This window comes from Procambarus clarkii, chromosome 22, assembly GCF_040958095.1.
Source record: "Procambarus clarkii isolate CNS0578487 chromosome 22, FALCON_Pclarkii_2.0, whole genome shotgun sequence".
NCBI classification, from domain to species: Eukaryota; Metazoa; Arthropoda; class Malacostraca; order Decapoda; family Cambaridae; genus Procambarus; species Procambarus clarkii.
In genome coordinates this window covers 35,027,441-35,051,374 of record NC_091171.1, presented here as the reverse complement: position 1 = coordinate 35,051,374, position 23,934 = coordinate 35,027,441, and the positions used below count along the sequence as shown (strand labels likewise).

At 44.3% G+C, this 23,934-nt stretch overlaps 1 protein-coding gene across 2 annotated transcripts in view; it reads left to right on the top strand.

Moving 5' to 3' along the window:
• LOC123761052 (G-protein coupled receptor GRL101) overlaps window positions 1–23,934 on the top strand; it is a gene marked incomplete at its 5' end in the record, with an annotated part of 127,045 nt that overhangs the window by 86,593 nt on the left and 16,518 nt on the right. For both annotated transcript variants that reach the window (XM_069328837.1, XM_069328838.1), the window contains 4 exon segments: window positions 299–370; window positions 3,121–3,319; window positions 22,901–23,099; window positions 23,490–23,729. In XM_069328837.1, the coding sequence (XP_069184938.1) occupies window positions 299–370; window positions 3,121–3,319; window positions 22,901–23,099; window positions 23,490–23,729 (710 nt within the window).

The window sequence follows — 23,934 nt, the reverse complement described above, 5'->3', positions numbered from 1 at the left end:
GTACCTGATTGACTTAATCAGTCAGGGGGACGCCACCACTGTAGCTTAGAGTCCCTTGAAATAGAATATAAATATTTTAACATAAACCGTCCAAGAGCCTCCAAATACTAACATAAAATAACAAATAATAGATCTGCATTGTACTAGATGGAATAGGGAACATTTGTGATAATTCTTGTGTAATTCTCACGAAGTGCTATTACGGGAGGCTCCACAACACTTTAAGTATTATGTAAGTGTTCCATGTGATCAGAGATTGAATCAACTGATGAATCTAAGTGTTTTCTCTCTTTCGCAGAGATCTAACCCACAATGCCATTGAGACCTTCAGTGACGAGCTGTTTCATCACATACCCAGACTTCACCATTTGTGAGTATACGCCTTTCTCCCTGTTTATGCCCAAGCTGCACCACTTGTGAGTTTATGTTCCGTCGTTGTTATATATCCAGGCTTCACCACCTGTGAGTATATATATATATATATATATATATATATATATATATATATATATATATATATATATATATATATATATATATATATATATATATCCTATTCCTATCATATACCAAGGTTCCACCACCTTTGAGAATATACCCCATTTATGACAAATACTCACGCTTCACCATCTGTGAGAATATATCCCATTCTGTCCATATACCCAGGCCAGCACAACATGTGAGTACATACCCTTTCTCTCTCCCTTCCCATCTCTGCATATTCTCTGCCCTTTCCCTTGTTTTCCATTTATTATATTTTCCTTTTCCATCTCCTCCCTCCCTCCCCTTTCTCTCCTCACTGTTCTATCTCCTTCCTTTCCACTTTGTACCCTCTCCCACTTCGTTTTCCCCTCTCTCTCTACCATCTCTAACCGTTTACAACAGCAAACTGTTATGACGGGAGCCCAACACCCAATTTGCAAGTACGTCTGCAACTCAATAGCGCCTGCCACTGTACCTGTTATTGGCCCCTGAACAGCTCTCAAACTCTGGCAGTCTACCATCACAGACACTGTCTCCCACACCAATCACAAACCACGGTTACCATCTCAACCATTTTACTTGCCGACAGCAGCAAAATAAAAATGTTCTCTCTTCTGATGTGAAATTACTTTTTCTGTGTCAATTTGTTAGTAATAAAATCAAATAAACATATTTTCTTTGTTCTTCTATAATATTGTTATATGATATTTGATTCATATTATAATCAAATCATATTTATTAATATGCAAATTCAATTTCGAGCAAAAACGGTATTTTGTACCAACATACTATTTAGTTAAAAAATATTATTAAGTAGTATTTCATTATATAAAATAATAAAGTAAAAAAATTGTGTTTTTGTTGATGTCACGGTAATGAGTGAGCACTCAGAACTTGCTGTTATCGCCAGTTACGATAAAAAAATTCTCTCTCTCTCTCTCTCTCTCTCTCTCTTTCTCTCTCTCACTCATACTTTCCCTTTCACACACTCAAACTCACACACAAATAATAAAAACCAAATGGGTAGAAGTCCCTGTAAGAAATGGCATAATAAAAGTCAAACAATATCGTTTTCGAACAGGAAGATCCAGAGAAAGAAATCTACTTAGTTTATATAATAGAGCCACACAGGTTTTACAGGCAAGAAATGGTTGGGTTGACTGCATGTATCTGCACCAAAAAATTACTTTTGACTGAGTCCTACACAAGTGGTTGTTCTGGAAGCTGGAGGATGCTGAAGAGGTGACAGGTAGAATGCTGACATTGTTGAAACATTTTCTGACAGAAAAATTAGAACAGTAATTATGGCAATGTATCAGACTGCTGAAATGTTATTAGTAGAGTACGACAGGCTTCAACAGGACGCAGCCCCTAGCAACTGTCTAACTCCCAGGTACCTATTTACAGCTAGGTAACAGGAGAATCTGGGTGAAAGAAACTCTGCCCATTTGTCTCTGCCGGGGCCGGGAATCGAACCCGGGCCACAGGATTATGAGTCCCGCGCGCTGTCCACTTAGCTACCAGACCACATCCCCGTGTGTGTGTGTGCGTGTGGTAGAGAGAAATACATGTGGTATACATAATAGAGGTATAGATTCCTCTATACATAATAGAGGAATACATAATATACATAATAGATTAACCAATCTTTTAACCAAAGATTGGTTAAAAAGGCGGGGCTCAAGAGCTAACAGTTCGATTCAGCAAGCACAAATATTAAATACAAATAGTATAAACACACACACCCACAAAACCTTATTATCCTTAATTAATGATCTACATAGCACCATATAAAGCACTACTAATTAAACGCATATATATTATTCCTAACTTCTATTGTCCAACCACTTGAACTAGTCGGTAGAGCGACGCACTTGATTCGTACAGTGTCGGCGTTCAATCCCCGATGGTCTGAGCGGTTAGGCACCATTCCATCAGCTCCTTGCCCTCATATCCATTCCAAGTACTATACTGGCTAAGTGCTTTCTCTTTATACTTACCTTACCCCTTCAACACGTCTTATGATTGAACTTGTAATACATAATAATAATAATACATAATACTTGTTGTATTATGGGCCACTATTGTTTGCCTTAACTTCGAATTAGCATAAGAAAAAACTGTGTCCACCTTATGACTCGTTTATGTTGTATGTGTCCATGTAGGTTTCCGTGCCCAGTCACAAGCACATAGTCGAACACAACCGTCTGTGAGCATCAGTCCTCCCCATCAAACCTAGCCTCTGCTTCCCCACAACTATCTGCACACATCTTCCCGAAAACTAACTCTTTATGTACATAACATATTAAGAGCAAGTCACAATTCCCAATAACCCACAACACAATTTTTACTGCAAGTCTCTTACCTGGCTATGTTGAGTAGACGAAAATATATGCATACTGAGCCTCTTTGTAATTGACCTGTAAAAACACTTCAAACGCCGTCTGTAGTTTGTCACTCAATAACGAACTGCACTATAATGCAAACAAATCTCTAAGCCCCTACCCCATGTAATGACAGAAAAATAAGGGTGTAATGTAAAATGTAAAAATGTAAGGGTGTGTGGACAGCATCGTAACTGAACCCTCCCCACCTCCCCTGTCATCACATTAACCCGGTGCTTGACGGCTTGGACAGAGAGACGGACGAGTGGCGTCTGTGTTGTCTCGCCCGCCATGTGGATAAGTGCCTGCCGGTAGCCGACGAGTTCTCCTCGTGCGAGGACCTCATGTCTAACCTGGTGCTGAGGGTGTGCATCTGGATCCTCGGCTTCATAGCGCTGCTCGGCAACTCCTTCGTCATCATCTGGAGGAGCGTGTACTCCAGCGGTAATAAGGTCAGGCCTCGCCCAGGGCAGAGAACACACTATTTTTGTTATTATTATTATTATTATCGAATTAGTTTCATTCATGGCATAGATTATATGTTGATTCGTGGCAGGTTGAGCTGCTTCATGACATGTGTTGAACGGGTTCAGGAGACAAGTTGAGCTGGTTTACGACTCAAGTAGACCTGCGTCACACAAGTAGACCTTCTGCGTCACACAAGTAGAGTTGATTTATAGCAAAGGTTCAGCTGATTCGTGACGCAAATCGAGCTGGTCCACGACACAGGTAGAGCTGGGCCACGACACAGGTTTTGCTGGTCCACGATACAGGTGGAGCTGGTCCACGACACAGGTTTTGCTGGTCCACGATACAGGTGGAGCTAGTTCAGGACACAGGTTCTGGTGACTAATTAAATCTTTTGAAGTCAAAAATGTGTTAATGTGCATCATTAATATTATATTTGTTTTTACTAGTTCCCATAATACATTTAGCTAATTAATACTAATACTATTGCTAGTTTAACAGCAGCCATGTGTTCAAGTAGGAATAATAAGTAATAGTTGAAGTTAAATTTGAAAAGATAAAAGGCAATGCATTTAAATTTAATCAAATGCTTCATACTGCATTATGAAGAGACCCGCTTAATTGTTCTCGGAGTCTATTCGATGAAGATTATTTCACATGAATAATCAGTTATCTATCGTGTTACTGATTTTTGATAGATTTTTGTTTTCCAGATTTGGCTACTGATGTAAAAACAATTGATTCTGGTCGAGATTGGTCATTATAATAATCATTATCAGTTTAAAATTTAAATGTAAGTTTGAGAGGCGATGATGAGACACAATCACACGGAAGGTGGCTCTGGAATGACTCATTTTTACGGTATAATGAAGGAATCTCAGAGGAGAAGAAAGGCATCGAGTGGTGAAGCGTGGAAGTGAAATTCAATGCTTTGCGTGGCATTGTCTAGCTACAGTCCCAACAGTGGCCATTTTTTCAGAGAGGGGCCGCTAATTGGTGAGGTGTGAAGGGGAGTCGTGTGTCGCGAAGGCTCCCCTTATCTCTCCCTCTTTGATCTCTTTGATCTTTTCTTCTTCTTGTGTTCCTTTCCACCTTTAGAAAATTTGTCCACTTCTGCTTCGTTATTCTATGGCGTAAATAATAATAATAACAATAATAATAATATTTACCCACCGGAGCGTGGGACGTGGGAACACCCACCAGCATAGGTTCGAACCCTCATCACGGCTCCTATGGATGTTTTCAATAATAATAATAATAATAATAATAATAATAATAATAATAATAATAATAATAATAATAATAATTTTATTTAAATAATACACAGAAGATCAAGATATAGTGGTTAGATCAGTGTTGACATAAATGCCTATTAAATAATGCCACTAGTACGCCAAGTCACATTTCGCATGAACGGCTCAATTATAGAGGGAGTTGGCATTTACCCCCTCAAGTCGTCGAGTAAAAATGATTTACTATTGTGTTGAGAACAATGTCTTGGAACATGAATGTTATTTTGGACGTCGATATGCTCAAAGGCGTTTCCTCAGCTCCGACAAACACAGTCTAGCTTGTGGAGTTTATTCAGTGTTGTATGGTATGGTAATTGGCAGAAAGTTTTAAAACAGACCGCCTATATAGCACTTGGTAGGGACATGAGGATAAGAAGCTTAGATATGAAAAGAAGAAGCTGGAAATTGGGAACAAGGAGCTGGGATATGAGGACAAGGATCTGGGAAATGTAGACAAGAAGTTGGGATATGAGTACAAGGAGCTGGGATATGAGGACTAGGAGCTGGGATATGAGGTTAAGGAGCTGGGATATGAGGACAAGAAGCTGGGATATGAGGACAAGGAACTGGGATAAGAAGACAAGGAGGTGAGATATATGAACAAGGAGTTGGGATATGAAGGTGTAGGTTAAGGAACAGTGCTCAACCGCATTGGGGGATCGAACGCCGATCCCTGCAGGAAGCGAGGCTGTCGCCCTACCAACCAATCAACCCGCTCCCGCACAAGACAGCACATATATGACTTATTGTTTATTGTCAATATTTTGCTTATGAATTAGTACATATGTGGTATATTCCCAGTTATATTTTTTCAAGTCCCAAACTCTTCCTCACATACCAATTTACGTCTCACAGTACCCGTTCATCGCCGTAGACAGCAGAATCGTCATGATTGGTTCAATTATAATGAAAATTGTAGTTTTCAGGGCCAACATGGGTTGTGAAATTTACCTACTATTGTCCATGCTCTTAGAATATTACAGATCAGCTACATCCTATTCAAGGCTCGTAGTTTTGTTTTCAGAAATATTAGTTGTTCTTAGTAAATTACAATAAGTACTATAATTTATTACATTAAATAAAAGTGCTTCACCAATCAACATTATATACACTAGTTTGTGCTTTAAAAATGTTTAAAGAATGTATTGTAGGAACATCAACAGAAAACGATGTTACGTTGGAATGTCTATAGGGTAAACGTCTGCAAACAGGATCGTATTGTGTCTACTACCTACTGTAGGATGGGTATAGGGTCCACTACCACCTGTTAGGTTGGTAAGGGGTCCATACTACTTGTAGGATGGATCTGGGCCCAACAACTGCCCATAAGATGGGTATGGGGACCACTATCATCCACAGGATGGGTATGGGGTCAACTACCGCCTAATGGACGGGTATATGGTCCTCTACCACCCACAGGATGAGTATGGGGACCACTATTGTCTGCAGGAGGGGTATGGGGTCCACTACTGCCCACTAGATGGGTATATGTTCCACTTCCGCCCAGAGGATGTGTGTGGCGTCCTCTAAACCGCCCACAGGATGGGTATGGAGTCCACAATCACCCACAGCATAAAAATTGTGTCTACTACCGCCCACATGATGGGTATGGCCTCCATTGCCCCCCACAGCATGAGAATAGGGTCCAGTACCGTCCACGGAATGGGTATATGCTTAACTACCGCCGTCAGGATGAGTATATCGTCTACTACCGCCCACAGGATGGGTATGGGGTTACATACCACCGATAGGACGCATATGGGGCCCATTACCGCCCACAGGATGGGTATGGCGCCCATTGCCGCCTACATAAAAGGTATGGTGTCCAATACCGCCCAAAGAATGTGCTTGGCCTCCACTGCAGCATACAGCATGAGTATAGGGTCCAGTACCGCCCACGGGATGGGCATGGGTCCATTACCGCCCACAATATGCTTATGGGGTCAAGTACCGCCCACAATATGCTTATGGGGTCAAGTACCGCCCACAATATGCTTATGGGGTCAAGTACCGCCCACAATATAGGTATGGGGTCCACTATCGCCGACAGAATGGCTTTGGGGGACCACTATCATCCACAAGATGGGTATGGGGGTCCACTACCGCCCACAGGGTGATTATGGGGTCCACTACCACCCACAGGATGGGTATGGGGCCTAATACCGCCCACAGCATGGGTATTGGGTCCAATACCGCCCACAGGATGGGCATGGGGTCCATTACAGCCCACAGGATGGGCATGGGGTCCCCTATCACCAACAGCATTAGTATATTGGGTCCACTACTGCCCACAGGATGGGTATGGGATTTATAATTATAATAAACACTATTAGTTTATTAAATTTATTAGTATTAATTTTATTGTTACTACTTAATTATTATAATTAAGTACCTAATTTTATGTTCATAATTTCCTACTCTGTGCTTTAAAATTGCTCTGTATCTTGTGTTACCCAATTTCCCAATCTTCATGTACATAATCTAATCAACTTTACCATTTTGATCATTGCTGTCTTCTTATATGTGCTAGCAATATGCTGTATTGTGCCTATTAATCTTTGTTAAATTAGTCAATGTAATCCATCTGAGCTACCTATGTGCTTTAATGTACATTCAAATCTCTCTCATCACATTTTTTTTCTTGCAATATACTTGTTATCATTTTATAAATTTTGCTAATATTTACCTACTTAAAATTTTCTGTTAGATTAAGGACCTGACCGAAACGCTACGCATACTAGTGACTTTACAAGAATGTAATCACTATGCTATGTATCCTTACAATCCCAATGTACCTTCTTGTATATAAATAAATAAATAAATAGGTATTACATATAATAATGGCGCTTCCCAAATCAACATTATATACAATAGTGTATGCTTTGAAATCTTTGGAAAAAGAGAAAAGAGAATGGATTGTAGGAATGTCAACAGAAAACAATATTACATTGGAATGTCTTTGGGGTGAACTAAAATCAAATCAAAATCGAAATCAAAATCAAAATGTTTATTCAGGTAAAAAATACGTAAATAGAAGATGAGTTACAAGCATAATGTTAGATTTATAGATAGAGTTAGTACATATAATACCTAAAGTAACTAATACTCACAGCGTTTCGGGCAAGATGTGAGGAGAAAAAAAACTTTTTCCTGCCCGAAACGCTTTGCGTAATAGTGGCTTTAGGCATTGTATGTACTAGCTCTATCTCTAAATTCATCAATATTTGTGGAGTGGCCACCTTCCCGAGCTGTTCCTGGCACCACACTGTCTTCCCTCGCCCTGCTCTACACAGAAGCCAGAGCAGGGTATTCTTCCGCCTAGTTAACTAAGTTACTAGCAAGGTTTAAGTTGAACAACTCATCTCTGTTGCACGGACTGACCCAGATTGGTTGAACTCTTTTAACTGAAGTTAATTACACAAGCATCTTATGGAAGAGCTATTTCCGATTACAAAATGGCTATTTGACCTTTGAGAAGAAAATATGGAGCTTTGGTGATCCTTGTGACCTCAGGTCGGCCAGATGATTGCGCGGCAAAGGCTAGTCCCGCTAGTGACGTCACTGATGGTGACTTAACTCACTATCCTGACAATTAGGATCCTCTCGATACTATAAACAGTAATACTATAAAGTTTGAATGAAGACTAATTTCTCTATATTACTGAATAATGTGGAATAATTCATTATACAAAACTGTGAACAAAGGCGCCAGTTATTTCCACCGCCAATCCCCAGGGATGCGGTCTTGCTAGGGTCAGGTCCTTACACGTGGTTCCAACCTTCCCACTCTCTCATACAATTATTCATTTTAAAACAGCTTCAGTTGTTACAGGGTTCCAGAAAGGGCAAAAATCAGCAAATATACAACTTGGTCAACAAACAATATTGTTTGAAAATAGCAAGACATAGGTTGACATTTAGGGTGTAAGGTAGGTTACTTGGAGTTTATTAGGAATAGTACTTAGTTTCTCTTAAACTGGCTGAGAGAGGTACAGCCTTTGACATTACTGGGGAGGTCATTCCACATTCTGGGTCTCTTGATTTGTAGATCATTTCTAGTTTGGTTAAGGGGCGCATTTGAAACATCAAATAGGAATTTTTTTCTTGTGCGGTGCCCATGAGTTCTATTACAACCTTCTAGCAAACTGTTAAGGTCAGGATTGACAATACAGTTCTGAGTCTTAAATATATAGAGTACACATGGGAGGGTGTGCAGTGACTTAATATCTAACATGTTCAAACATTTGAGTAAGGGTACCGAGTGCTGTCTGGGGCCAGAGTTAGATATTGTTCTAATACCAGCTTTGTGTTGAGTAATTAGAGGACGTAGATGATTTTGGGTAGTAGAACCTCAAGCACAAATACCATAATTGAGAGAAGGATAGATGAGAGAGTAATACTATTGCAAACTGGATGGATATAGGGTCCAAAACAAGTCACACGATGGTTATGGGATCCACTATACCACCTAAAAGGATAGGTGTTGGGCCATCTACCGCCTTTTGAACAAGTATGGGGTCCACTACCACCTTTGGATAGGTATGGGGTCCACTACAACCTGCAGGATGTGTATGGGGTCTATTACCACCCGCAGAATTATTATGGGGTCCATTACCGCCTACAGGATGGGTATGGGATCACTACCACCCACAAGATGAGTATGGGGTCCATTAGCTACCACCCATAATATGGGTATGCATGGGGGCCACTACCACCCACCATGGACCCCATACCCACAGAATGGGTATGGGGTCCACGACCACCCACAGGCTGAGTATTGGGTCCCCAACCATTTTCAGGATGAGTATCGGGTCTACTACCACCCACAGAAGGGGTATGAGGTTCACTACCACACACAGGATGGGGTATGGGGTCCACTACCACCCACCAGATGAATATGGGGTCACCTACTCTCACAAGATGGGTATGGGGTTCACTACCACCCACAAGATGGGTATGGGGTCCACTACCACCCGCAGGATGGGTATGGGGTCCACTACCACCAACAAAATGGGTATGGGATCCACTAATACCCACAAGATGGGTATGGGGTCCACTACCACCCTCAATATGGGTATGGGGTCCATTACCACCTACAAGATGGGTATGGGGTCCACTACCACCCACAAGATGGGTATGGGGTCCACTACCACCCGCAGGATGGGTATGGGATCACTACCACCCACAAGATGAGTATGGGGTCCATTAGCTACCACCCATAATATGGGTATGCATGGGGGCCACTACCACCCACCATGGACCCCATACCCACAGGATGGGTATGGGGTCCACGACCACCCACAGGCTGAGTATTGGGTCCCCAAACATTTTCAGGATGAGTATCGGGTCTACTACCACCCACAGAAGGGGTATGAGGTTCACTACCACACACAGGATGGGGTATGGGGTCCACTACCACCCACCAGATGAATATGGGGTCACCTACTCTCACAAGATGGGTATGGGGTTCACTACCACCCACAAGATGGGTATGGGGTCCATTACCACCCGCAGGATGGGTATGGGGTCCACTACCACCAACAAAATGGGTATGGGATCCACTAATACCCACAAGATGGGTATGGGGTCCACTACCACCCACAATATGGGTATGGGGTCCATTACCACCCACAAGATGGGTATGGGGTCCACTATCACCCACAAGATGGGTATGGGGTCCACTACCACCCGCAGGATGGGTATGGGGTCCACTACCACCAACAAGATGGGTATGGGGTCCACTACCACCCCCAGGATGGGTATGGGGTCCACTACCACCCACAAGACGGGTATGGGGTCCACTACCACCCACAAGATGGGTATGGGGTCCACTACCACCCACAAGATGGGTATGGGGTCCACTACCACCCACAAGATGGGTATGGGGTCTACTACCACCCACAAGGTGGGTATGGGGTCAACTACAGCTCAAGGATTGATATAAATTCCACTACTTCCCACGGTGTTGGGAGTGGTTGTGGTGTTGGGAGTGGTTGTGGTGTTGGGAGTGGTTGTGGTGTTGGGAGTGGTTGTGGTGTTGGGAGTGGTTGTGGTGTTGGGAGTTACAAGTAGAATGTTGGATTTCAAGATAGAACAAGTATATACTATGCCTAAAGCACTAATATGCACAGCGTTTTGGGCAAGAACTGGGAAAAACTTAAAAAATTAGGACTTCAGACTAATTGAGATCAACAGCATGAACTGAACTGACATATGTTGACATTTAGGAGATAAGGTAAGTTACAAGGAGTTGATTATGTAGTACTTAGTTGTTTTTCTCTTAAACTGTATGATAGAGGGGGAGTCTTTAACGTGATTGGGAATACATACTCACATACATACATACATACATACATACATACATACATACATACATACATACATACATACATACATACATACATACATACATACATACATACATACATACATACATACATACATACATACATACATACGGGAGCCGGCCGGCCGAGCGGACAGCACGCTGGGCACGTGATCCTGTGGTCCCGGGTTCGATCGAGTGGAAGGTTACTTCCACTCTCGCTTACCAAGGGTATCACACACACACACACACACACACACACACACACACACACACACACACACACACACACACACACACACACACACACACACACACACACACACACACACACACACACACACACACACACGCACGCACACACACACACACACACACACACACACACACACACACACACACACACACACACACCCACACACACATGCATCAGGTTCTTAACTTACAATATTTATGATTTACCAATTTATGTTACTACATAGACTCTCAATTTCACAATATTGTGTAAACTTGGAACTTAAAATTTGTCAATCTGTTTCATAAATTGATAACTTTGTTAATTATCAATTAATCATTAATTTATTCACTTAAATATTTTCACATTAATATTAGTTACTATATAGTCTTTTTTGTTACAATATTCCAGCATTGTTCATGGACTCTAAAGCTTTAAGCTAGAAGCCGGAGATGAACTAGATCAAATCTACACTGACGGGTCATCTGATCCTGTCAATGGCAGGGCTGGTGCAGCATACACGGTAATTAAGGATAATACTTTCCAACGCAGAAATAAAGAAAAAGCGCGGATTGAGAACTATGCCTCTTCAACGCAAGCAGAGCTAACTGGCATTGTTATGGCGTTAAGATTTCTTAAACGGAACACTAATGGTGCAGTGATTTGCACCGATTCAAAAGCAGCACTGCAAAGCCTAAGTAAAAATCGGGCAGAAAATCTTTCAATAGTCGCTGAAATTAAGAGAGCTGTGAAAGTACTTACCAATCAGGGAAGAGTCATCAAGTTTCTGTGGATTCCCTCCCATGTTGGAATATGTGAGAATGAACGAGCAGATGTGCTGGCTACTGAAGGCGCTGAAGGAGACCATATTGAATACTTCATACCCAAGACTCTACTACAAATTAGAGGTATTGTCAGGCAACATCACCGTGACAAGGTAACTGAGGAAAGGAGGATAGAAGCACAAACCAGTGAATCTGTACAATGGTACAACATGGTTGCAGCTTGCAATCTTAATCATTATTGACGAAGAGGAGGAGGACGAGGGAGAGAATCAGTAATAGCGAGAATCCGTCTTGGATACAAATATCCATGGAGATACGGAATGGAAACAATAGTTGATCAGCGAAGTTGCAGAATCTGTGGTGAAAGTGATGGACACCGCCTTGACCACTATCTACGTGAATGTGAACAGCTGAGAGACATTAGAAGTATGTGTAGAATAATAAACCCCACATTGTTTGAGTTAGGTAAACACTATTTGTCAAATACTGATACTGTTCTTAAAAGATTCCCCCATTTTGCACCCGCAAGATAACGTAAGCTTTTAAGGGTTGACATATGTTAATTTTCTTGTTTGAGGAGCTGTTCACTTGAGACAGTTAAGCAAGTCCCAGCTGTGTCTGGGTACAAGTGACAGGATGAACAACCCAGCGGGTTTTCTTCCTTTTGGGGAGTGATATACATGCTGCTATGACGGTATGTCCACTCACAAGATGAGTGGCGCTGCTCAATGAACTCGCCCTCGTGGCAAAATATAAAAAATTAATCTGGGTCTACAGTCCATTTTTATCTGTTCCAATGGTCTATATTGCAGTAGTGGATCCTATATCCATCTTGTGGATGGTAGTGGACCCCTTTACCCATCTTGTGGGTGGTAGTAGACCACATACCCATCTTGTGGGTGGTAGTGGACCACATACCATCTTGTGGGTGGTAATGGACCCCATACCCGTCTTGTGGGTGGTAGTGGACCCCTTACCCATCTTGTGGGTGGTAGTGGACCCCTTACCCATCTTGTGGGTGGTATTGGACCCCATACCCATCTTGTGGATGGTAGTGAACCCCATACCCATCTTGCGGGTGGTAGTGAACCCCATACCCATCTTGTGGGTGGTAGTGAACCCCATACCCATCTTGTGGGTGGTAATGGACCCCGTACCCATCTTGTGGGTGGTAGTGAACCCCATACCCATCTTGTGGGTGGTAGTGAACCCCATACCCATCTTGTGGGTGGTAGTGAACCCCATACCCATCTTGTGGGTGGTAGTGAACCCCATACCCATCTTGTTGGTGGTAGTGAACCCCATACCCATCTTGTGGGTGGTAATGGACCCCGTACCCATCTTATTGGTGGTAGTGTACCCCATGCCCATCCAGCGGGTGGACTCCTTACCCATCTTGTGGGTGGTAGTGGACCCCATTCCTATCTTGTGGAGGGTAGTGGACCCCATATCCATCTGGAGGATGGTAGTAGACCCCATACCCATCTTGTAGGCGGTAGTGGACACCATACCCATCTAGTGGGGGGTAGTGGACACTATACCCACCTTGTAGGTGGTAATGGGCCCCATACCCATCCTGTGGGTGGTAGTGAACCCCACACCCATCTTGTGGGTGGTAGTGGACCCCATACCCATCTTGTGGGTGGTAGTGGACCCCATACCCATCTTGTCGGTGGTAGTGGACCCCATACGCATCCAGTGGGCGTCAGTGGACCCCTTACCCATCCTGTGGGTGATGTAGTGAACCCCATACCCATCTCTTAGGTATTATTGAACCCCATAAACTCTTGTTGGTGGTAGTGGACCCCATACTTATCCTGTGGGTGGTGGTGAACCCCATACCCTTCTTGTGGGTGGTAGTGGAAACCATGCCCATCTTATGGGTAGTAATGGACCCCATACCCATCCTGCAAGTGGTAGTGGACCCCATACCCATCGCATGGGTGGTTGTGGACCCCATACCCATCTTGTAGGTAGTAGTGAATCCTATAACAATCCTGCGGGTGGTAGTGGGCCCCATACCCATCTTGTGGGTGGTAGTGGACTCCATCCTGTGTGTGGTAGTGAACCCCATACTCATCCTGTAAATGGTTCGGGACCAAATACTCATCCTGTGGGTGGTAGTGGACCCCATACCCATCCTGTGGGTGGTAGTGGGCCCCATACCCCTCCTGTGGGTGGTAGTGGACCCCATACTCATCCTGTAAATGGTTCGGGGCCAAATTAGCAGTCTCCGTGGTGTAGTGGTAAGACACTCGCCTGGCGTTCCGCGAACGCTATGTCATGGGTTCGTATCCTGGCCGGGGAGGATTTACTGGGCGCAATTCCTTAACTGTAGCCTCTGTTTAACGCAACAGTAAAATGTGTACTTGGATGAAAGAACGATTCTTCGCGGCGGGGATCGTATTCCAAGGACCTGCCCGAAACGCTACGCGTACTAGTGGCTGTACAAGAATGTAACAACTCTTGTATATATCTCAAAAAAAAAAAAAAAAAAAAAAAAAAAAATACTCATCCTGTGGGCGGTAGTGGACCCCATACTCATCCTGTGGGTGGTAGTGGACCATCCTGCATTCCCATCTTATGGATGGTAGCTAATGGACCCCCATACCCAACCTGTGGGTTATAGTGATCCCATACCCATCCTGTGGGTGATAGTGATCCCATACCCATCCTGTAGACGGTAGTGGACCCCATACCCATCCTGTGGGCGGGAATGGATCCTATAACCATCCTGTGGGCGGTAATGGACCCCCCATACACATTCTGCGGGATGTAGTGGATCCCCATACCTATCCAAAGGTGGTAGTGGACCCCATACTTGTTCTAAAGGTGGTAGATGGCCCAACACCTATCATTTTAGGTGGTATAGTGGATCCCATAAGCATCGTGTGACTTGTTTTGGACCCTATATCCATCCTGTTTGCAGTTGTATTACTCTATTACTTTCTCATCTATCCTTATCTCAGTTATGGTATATGTACTTGGGGTTCTACTACCCAAAATCATCTTAATCTTCTAATTACGTCCACTAATTACTCAACGCAAAGCTGGTATTAGAACAATATCTAACTCTGGCCCCAGACAGTACTCGGTACCCCTTACTCATATCTTTGAACATGCTAAATATTAAGTCACTGCACATCCTCTCATGTGAATATATATTTAAGACTCAGAATTGTAATGTCAATTCTGACCCTAACAGTTTCCTAGAAGGTTGTAACAGAACTCATGGGCACCACACCCGAAACAAATTCCTATTTGATATTCCAAAAGCGCGCCTTAACCACACTAGAAATGCTCTACAAATCAAGGTACCCAGAATGCGGAATGACCTCCCCAGTCAAGTCAAAGGCTGTGCCTCTCTCAACCAGTTTAAGAGAAAAACTAAGTACTATTCCTAATAAATTCCAAGTAACCTACCTTACACCCTAAATGTCAACCTATGTCTTGCTATTTTCAAACAATACTGTTTGTTGCCCAAGTTGTATAATTGCTGATTTCTGCCCTGTTTTCCCCTCCCCCCTTTTTTCCTTATTTCAATACAATTTATACTTTAATTTTTCCTTCTTCTTCTTCTTCTTCTTGAGAGTAGGTGCAGTTTGCACTAAGGGTTTACCCTCCCGATGACTGCACCAGGACAGATGTTGGGAGACACGTTGACGTTGAGGAGAAGAAAGTCAAAAGTGTTAGTTGCATTGGGCCGTAGATCGAGGAGTGGCGATGAAAACAGAGGTGGATGTTAAAGGGAGACTGGCCGTACCGTAAGGCAGGATGTCGGAGTTCACGGCGGCAGCTGATTGAGGCAAGGCGTAGCGTTGTGCGCAAGACGTCCACTAATATTTCAGCGCAAACAGTAAGCGTCTAAGATCACCCACGTGTCAGGGGACACCCGGCCACCAGGCGGTGCCTTCGGCTGAGACATCTTATTCGGCACCCTATAAACAAACTCCTTCACCCGCGACACTCAGACAGTGGATGAGCACCACGGGATCGGAAGCACCCCGGGCATCCCGATAAGGGCCCAACACCTGACCCTCACAGATCTCGACCCCGGCAGCCGGGACTAGGCTTCCCCCAGACAGGGGCAACGAAGGAGGGGGGGAACCTCAGGGGATGCAGGCGCGGCAACGACCCCGCCACTGGGCACATGAGCCGAGGCCCCCCGGCGCACATCTTTCCGCAACACCACGACGAGGTCCCGATCATCAGGAGGAACCCCCCCCCAACCCCCCCCCCCCCCCCCACTGCGGGGATCCAACAGCAGGAGACCCATGGCGGGGGGGGGGGCACAGGTAGCAACCCGGAACCCCTCACAGCACCATCATCCACGGCGGGTGACGCCAGTGCACCATACTCCCCCACCAACTCCCAAGGCACACCACGAAGGGGAGACACACTCCGAGCCCGCCGCGAACGCTTCGAGACAGGTCGCACCACACCACGCCCACCAGGCCCCTCTGCAGGCACGGCCATCATCTTCACATCCACACAGGCCACACCCGCACCGTCCGAAGAGTCCACAGAGGCCACATCGCCCGCACAGTCCACATCATCCAGGGAAACAGCCTCAGAACACCGATGCACACGCTTCTGCAAAGGGATGGAAGTAGCAGAACTACAGTCGCCAACACACACAGACACGGCAGGCACCTCCCCCTGCCGAAGCACCCTCTCCAAAACAGCAGAACCCGCATCCCTGGGAGCCGGTACCACATCCACAGGCGGGGGTGGGACATGGGCCATCACTGGGACATCCTGCACTACACGCAGCGCAGGCGACGGCCCGACATCCACACACACTGGCGCTACAATCCCAGGGGCCACAGCAGTTACCAGACGTGGTGCACAGGCCATAGAACTCGCCTCAACAGGCAGAGCAGCAGACAGGCAATCAGGCGCCTCAGGCACAGCACCCACTCCGTCTTCAGAACCGTCCGAACGCAAAAGGGGCGGAAAATCATCCTCACGAAAAACATGCACCCTACCAGTCGCTCCCATGTCGCACGTTGCAGCCAGATAACCCTCGTGACCACACCTATAACAGGTGCGCGGTGACCCCGATACAGGCAGCAGAGCATGTAACCCAACACGGACATCGACGACGGTACACTACATTTCAGCGACATCGTCAGAGTGCGGGAGCCGTCAAGCTTACCAGCACAGTGCCCGGCAAGGTCTTGTTCCAACGAATACTTAACATTGTCCCAAATCGTTCAAAACGGTTCAATCGATGGGTTCAATCGGTTAATAAGTCGTCCTGAAATTCGAAGGGGGCACCATGCGCCGCCACAGACGTCAAGGTGACACTAAGATTCACCACCTTAACAGAACCAGCAGTATCAGGGAGAGGGTAAACACGCCCCTCACACTGCTCAAGAAACGCCTGAAAGGCAGCCTGTAGGTGGACCTACACAGCGCGGTTGCCCTGAAGCAGCTGGACGCCCAAGAAGTCCGACAGCTACACATGTAGCACGTCCACCAGGGCAACACCAACCAACGGATGGTCCACCGGCAGCGTAAATGCCAGACCAGCCGACAATGTTCTCTTCACTGGAGGGCGAGAAGTCCCCATGGCTAAGCCAAACGTCACCCTGTCAGTGGCAAACCAGCAATCACCCAACGTAAACACTAGCCAGGAGCGGAGAGACCTCAGGAACGTCCGACCTGGCCGGTGGTCACCACGCAACTCCACTTTAATCTCAGTTAGTATTAATCTTTTGTCTAAGGAGTTTTTCTCCCCACACTTTGCCCGAAACGCTGTGAGTATTAGTTACTTTAGGTATTATATGTACTAACTCGATCTATAAATCCAACATTATGTTTGCAACTATTCTTCTATGTATGTTTTTTAATAGAATAAACATTTTGATTTTGAGTTCGATTTTGATTTGATTTTAGTGTACCCCATAGACATTCCAATATAACATCGTTTTCTGTGGACGTTCCTATAATCCATTCTCTTTTTTCTTTTTCAAAGATTTTCAAAGCATACACTATTGTATATAATGTCGATTTGGGAAGCACCATTATTATATGTAATAATTATTTATTTATTTATTTATTTATTTATTTATTTATTTATTTATTTATTTATTTATTTATTTATTTATTTATTTATTTATTTATTTATTTATTTATTTATTTATTTATTTATTTATTTATTTATTTATTTATTTATTTATTTATTTATATACTGGCAGTACCCGGCCACGCGTTGCTGTGGCTCAGCAACGCGTGTGCGTTGCTGAGCCACAGCAACCTTCCCTGTCCGCCAGTCCTCCCCACCAATCCCCCGTCACCCATTTCCTCGGCCTCCCAACCATTCCCCACTCCACCGTCCCTTCGTCCTCCCGACCATTCCCCACTCCACCATCCCCTCTTCCTTCCCACCATGCCCCACTCCCCTGTCCCTTTGTCCTCCCCACCATTCTCCATTCCCCCATCCACTTGTCCCCACCATCCCAAACTCCCTCGTCCCTACGTCCTTCCACACCATTACCCCCTCCCTTGTCCCCCTCGTCCTCCCCACCATCTCTCACTTCCGTCCCCTCGTCCTCCCCACCATCTCTCACTTCCGTCCCCTCGTCCTCCCCACCATCTCTCACTTCCGTCCCCAAGTCCTCCCCACCCTCTCTCACTTCCGTCCCCTCGTCATCCCCACCATTCCCTACTCCCTAGTCCGATGCCTTCCCAAATGGTCTGATGTTCCAATCACTGAAATATAAGAAAAACAGTTAAAATAAGAAATGAAAATAAAAAAAAAAAAAAATAAACTATACTCACGAAATGAACGGTCTGGTAAAAAACACATCTCAATTCCAACGCAATTCACACAAAATAATTAAGTCAAAATGAAAATAAATCAAAATCTATGAAAATTCAATTGATCAATGCAATCAGAAACATTGAAATGGAATTGTAACATATCTAGTATAGCATGTGTGTTGCTTTTACATGCAACAGATGGCGCTGCTTTTTAAGAAAAGCATAGTTTTATCTGTCACAGGCGTGGCATCTATCCTTATACTTACGAAATGAATGGTATGATAAACAACACAGTTCAATTCCAACACAATGTCACACAAAATAATTCACTAAAAAATAAAATAAATCGAAATCTATGAAAATAACATTTATAAATGGAATCAGAAACATTGAAATGGAATTCGTGACATATTTATTATAGCGTGCATGTTGCTATCATGTACAACAGATGGCGCTGTTTTTCAAAAACGCGTGTTTCTACTGTCACAAGGGTGGCATCTATATAGTAGGCATATTAAACGACGCGCCTATTCGAATGCAACGTTGTGTCAAAATTTCAAAGCAATCGCTGAATAACTTTCGGAGATTAAAGTGTGTGTTGCTCTTATGTCCAACAGATGGCGCTGTAAAAAAAAATGTTTTTTCCTGTCACAGGTGAGGTATGTATATAGTAGAAATATAAAAAGACGCGTCTATTCAAATGCAACGTTGTGTCGAAATTTCAAAGTAATCGGTAAAGAGGTTTCGAAGATTTCCCTCACATGAAAAACACAGTTTTTCAGAAAAAGCATGTTTTTTTTACCGTCACAGATGTGACATCTATTTATATGTATATAAAAACCTGCTCGGATGCGAATAGAACGTTGTGTGTAAATTTCAAAGCAATCGGTGAAGAACTTTCGGAGATTAGCGATTTTGAACAAACGAAAATTTCCATTTTTATCTATATAGATATACATGAAGGTACATTGGGATTGTGAGGATACATAGCATAGTAATTACATTCTTGTAAAGCCACTAGTACGCGCAGCGTTTCGGTCAGGTCCTTAATCTAACAGAAAATTTTAAGTAGGTAAATATTAGCAAAATTTTTAAAATGATAACAAGTAAAAAATGAGATGAGAGAGATTTGAATGTACATTAAAGCACATAGGTAGCTCAGATGGATTACATTGACAGTTTGAATGATAATTTAACAAAGAATAATAGGCACAATACAGCATATTGCTAGCACATATAGGAAGACAATAATGATCACAATGGTAAAGCTGATTGGATTAAGTACGTAAAGAGTGGGAGATTGGGTAACACAAGATACAGGGCAATTTTAAAGCACAGAGTAGGAAAATATTAAGATGAAATTAGGTACTTAATTATAAAAATTAAGTAGTAATATTAAACTTAATAAGTAATAATAAACTAATAGTGCTTATTATAATTAGAAATCCCATTCCAATCCTTTTGGCAATAGTGGACCCAATATACTTATCCTGTTGGTGGTAGTGGACCCCATGCCCATCCTGTGGGCAGTATGGACCCAATACCCATCCTGTGGGCGGTATTGGACCCCATCCCATCCTTTGGGTGGAAGTGGACCCCATACCAATCCTGCGGGGCGGTATTGGACCCAATACCCATCCTGTGAGTGGTAGTGGACCCCATGCCCATCCTGGGTGCGGTAATGGACCCCTCATACCCATCCTGTGGGCGGTATTGGACCCAATACCCATCCTGTGGGCGGTATTGGGCTCCATATCCATCCTGTGGGTGGTAGTGGACCCCATACCCATCCTATGGGTGGAAGTGACCCCATAGCCATCCTATGGATGGTAGTGACCCCATAGCCATCCTGTAGGCAGTAGTGCACCCCTTACCAATCCTGTGGGTAGTAGTGGACCCCATGCCCATCCAATGGATGGAAGTGACCCCATACCCATCCTGTGGGTGGTTGTGGCCCCCCCTTACCCATCCTGTGAGTGGTTGTCGACCCAATACCCATCATGTGGGCGGTAGTGGACCTCATATCCATCCTGTAGGTGGTAATGGTCCCCATACTCATTTTGTGGGCGATAGTGGTGCGTATACCCGTCCTGTGGATGGACATGTTCCCTATACCCATCCTGTGGATGATAGTGGTCCAAACCCATCTTGTGGGGGGTAGTGGACAACATACTTATCATGTGAGCGGCGGTGGGCGCCATACCCATCCTGTAGGCGGTAATGGACCCAATACCCACCCTGAGGGCTTTAGTGAACCCCATACGCGTCCTATGGGTGGTAGTTAACCCCATACCCATCCTGTCGGTGGTAGTTAAGCATATATACCCATTTCGTGGACGATACTGGACCCTATTCTCATGCTGTGGGCGGCAATGGAGGCTATACCCATCTTGTGTTTGGTAGTAGACACAATTTTCATCCTATGGGTGATTGTGGACCCCATACCTATCCTGTGGGCGGTTAAGTAGACGCCACATACATCCTTTTGGGCGGAAGTGGAACATATACCCATCCATTGGGCAGTAGTGGACCCCATATTCATCTTGTAGATGATAGTGGTCCCCAAACCCATCCTGTGGGCAGTAGTGGACCCCATACCCCTCCTGCAGACGATAATGGACGCCATACTCATCCTGTGGGTGGTAGAGGACCATATACCCATCCTATGGGCAGTTGTTGGACCCAGACCCATCTTTCAAGTGGTATGGACCCCTAACCCACCAAACAGGTGGTAGTGGACCCTATGCCCATCCTACAGTAGGTAGTATACACAATACCATCCTGTTTGCAGTAGACATAGACATGCCAACGTAACATCGTTTTCTGTTTACGTTCCTACAATACATTCTTTAAAGATTTTTAAAGCACAAACTAGTGTATATAATGTTGATTGGTTAAGCATTTCTATTTAATGTAATAAATTATAGTGCTTATTATAATTTACTAAGAACAACTAATATTTCTGAAAACAAAACTACGAGCCTTCAATAGGATGTAGTTGATCTGTAATATTCTAAGAGCATGGACAATAGTAGGTAAATTTCACAACCCATGTGGGCCCTGAAAACTATAATTTTCATTATAATTGAACCAATCATGACGATTCTGCTGTCTACGGCGATGAACGGGTACTGTGAGACGTAAATTGGTATGTGAGGAAGAGTTTGGGCCTTGAAAAAATATAACTGGGAATATACCACATATGTACTAATTCATAAGCAAAATATTGACTATAAGCAATAAGTCATATATGTGCTGTCTTGTGCGAGAGCGGGTAGGAGCAATCCAAGCAGATGGACATGCAGTCGTAGAAAATTAATTTGGTTGGATGTTGACGAGCAAATACCTCAAAACAGCCGTCAACAAATGCACTAGCACCACAGAGCAGACCTGGTGATAGTTAAATATGTAACTACCACTTACTAAACTACTGCATAGTCACCACTTGTAAGTTTCAACTACATCGCTTATGTATCACGCTGTTATATGCCTCCTGTCAAGATAGCCTCTGTTTCCCCTTACGAATATGATATCGTGTATTGTGTTGGGTTTGTTGATATGGCAATTTACATTGCAAGTTTATATACACTGAGGGATGCATTCCGCTTCTCGGTGAATATGCCTCGAGAGTTCACTTTCAGACTGGTGAGTAAACTCTGTCACTGCATTAATGACCCTCCAGAGGCTGGTTGGTCTTAAGACCAACACCAAACTGGGAAATAAAGTATGTGCTGGAAAAAAATTACTGGAGCAAGAATCGATACATGGTAAGACTGAGGAAAGTCTACTGACACGGGTGACGAGAAAATGAATGATGTTACTCTCGGGAAGAGAGAATAGTAGGAGGACTTTGCATGTAGTGAAAGGCAAAAAAGAATATAGATAGAGAGATCGTGAAGAAATGAACGAAGAAGGGCATTCATTCGAAGAAGCTACATTCGCAGGACTAATGTCGTTCCACCCCCCGCTTCATGCAGGGTCGGTGTTCGATCCCCCCGATGGTCCAAGGGATAGGGCACCATTCTGTCACTCTCTCCTCCATGTGAAAACTTCAAATCCTCATATTCCTACCAAGCGCTTCATAGCCGCACTGGCTTAGTGTTCTCGCTTCATAATTATCGTACCCTCACCTTTAAACAACTCACTTCTCCCTCCACTAGATGCACTCGTTCCTCATCGTGAACTTGGGTGTAGGCGACTTCCTGATGGGAGTCTACCTGGTGATCGTAGCGGCAGTAGACCTCCAGTACCGCGGGGTCTACGCTGCCTACGAGCTCTCCTGGAGGACCTCTTCACTCTGCCAGTTGGCTGGATTCATTAGCACCTTTTCCTCCGAGCTCTCCGTCTTCACTCTCACAGGTTGGTGAGCCTGAGTTCCGTCCTGAGATTCACTGTGTAGTAGCATAAAAAAAAATGTCTCATGCAATATACACGACATTATAAGTCGATGAGCCGGCGGGCTCAAATTGTGCATATTGCTTTCATAACTTAGGGCCTTACTCTCAAATTTCTTCCAGGAACGCTCATAATGTTTGTATTTAAAAAAAGGATGAAATGATTGTTTTTTTACCGCATGGGCCGGATACTGAGTGATTATTCAGGATATCTCTGTGCTGGAAGGGGTCTGAGGGCTCCCTCGATACTGTAATGTCAACAATGAATTTATATTCTTTCGGTAATGGTGTGTGTGTTGTGCTTCTTACCGGCCGATGACGTCCAAGCTGCTAATGCTGGTCCACTCTTTGTCAGTCATCACCGTGGACCGCCTGATCGTCATCAAGTTCCCCTTCGGCGTGAGGAGGAAGGAAGGCAGTGTGACCCGGATGGTGATGGCAGGGGTGTGGGTGCTGGTGGGGCTCCTGGCTGCCCTCCCACTCACCCGCCTCCAGTACTTCCATAACTTCTACGGTCGCTCGGGCGTGTGTCTGGCGCTGCACATCACCAACGAGAAGCCCAGCGGCTGGGAGTACGCTGTCTTCATTTTCTTAGGCGAGTCATTCTTGTCTTTAGTCCGGAGGAAACCGAGAAATGAATGATTTTTTTTAACCGGTGAACCTAAACATTACATTCCTGTTGTCGACTGGATTATTAACATCTCATATCGAAGGTTCGGCCTCCTTACAGGAAGCTCCTTTGTGAACTATCTAAGCCCTACCCATTACCCAAGCCGACCAATGGGCTATGAAAATCAGAA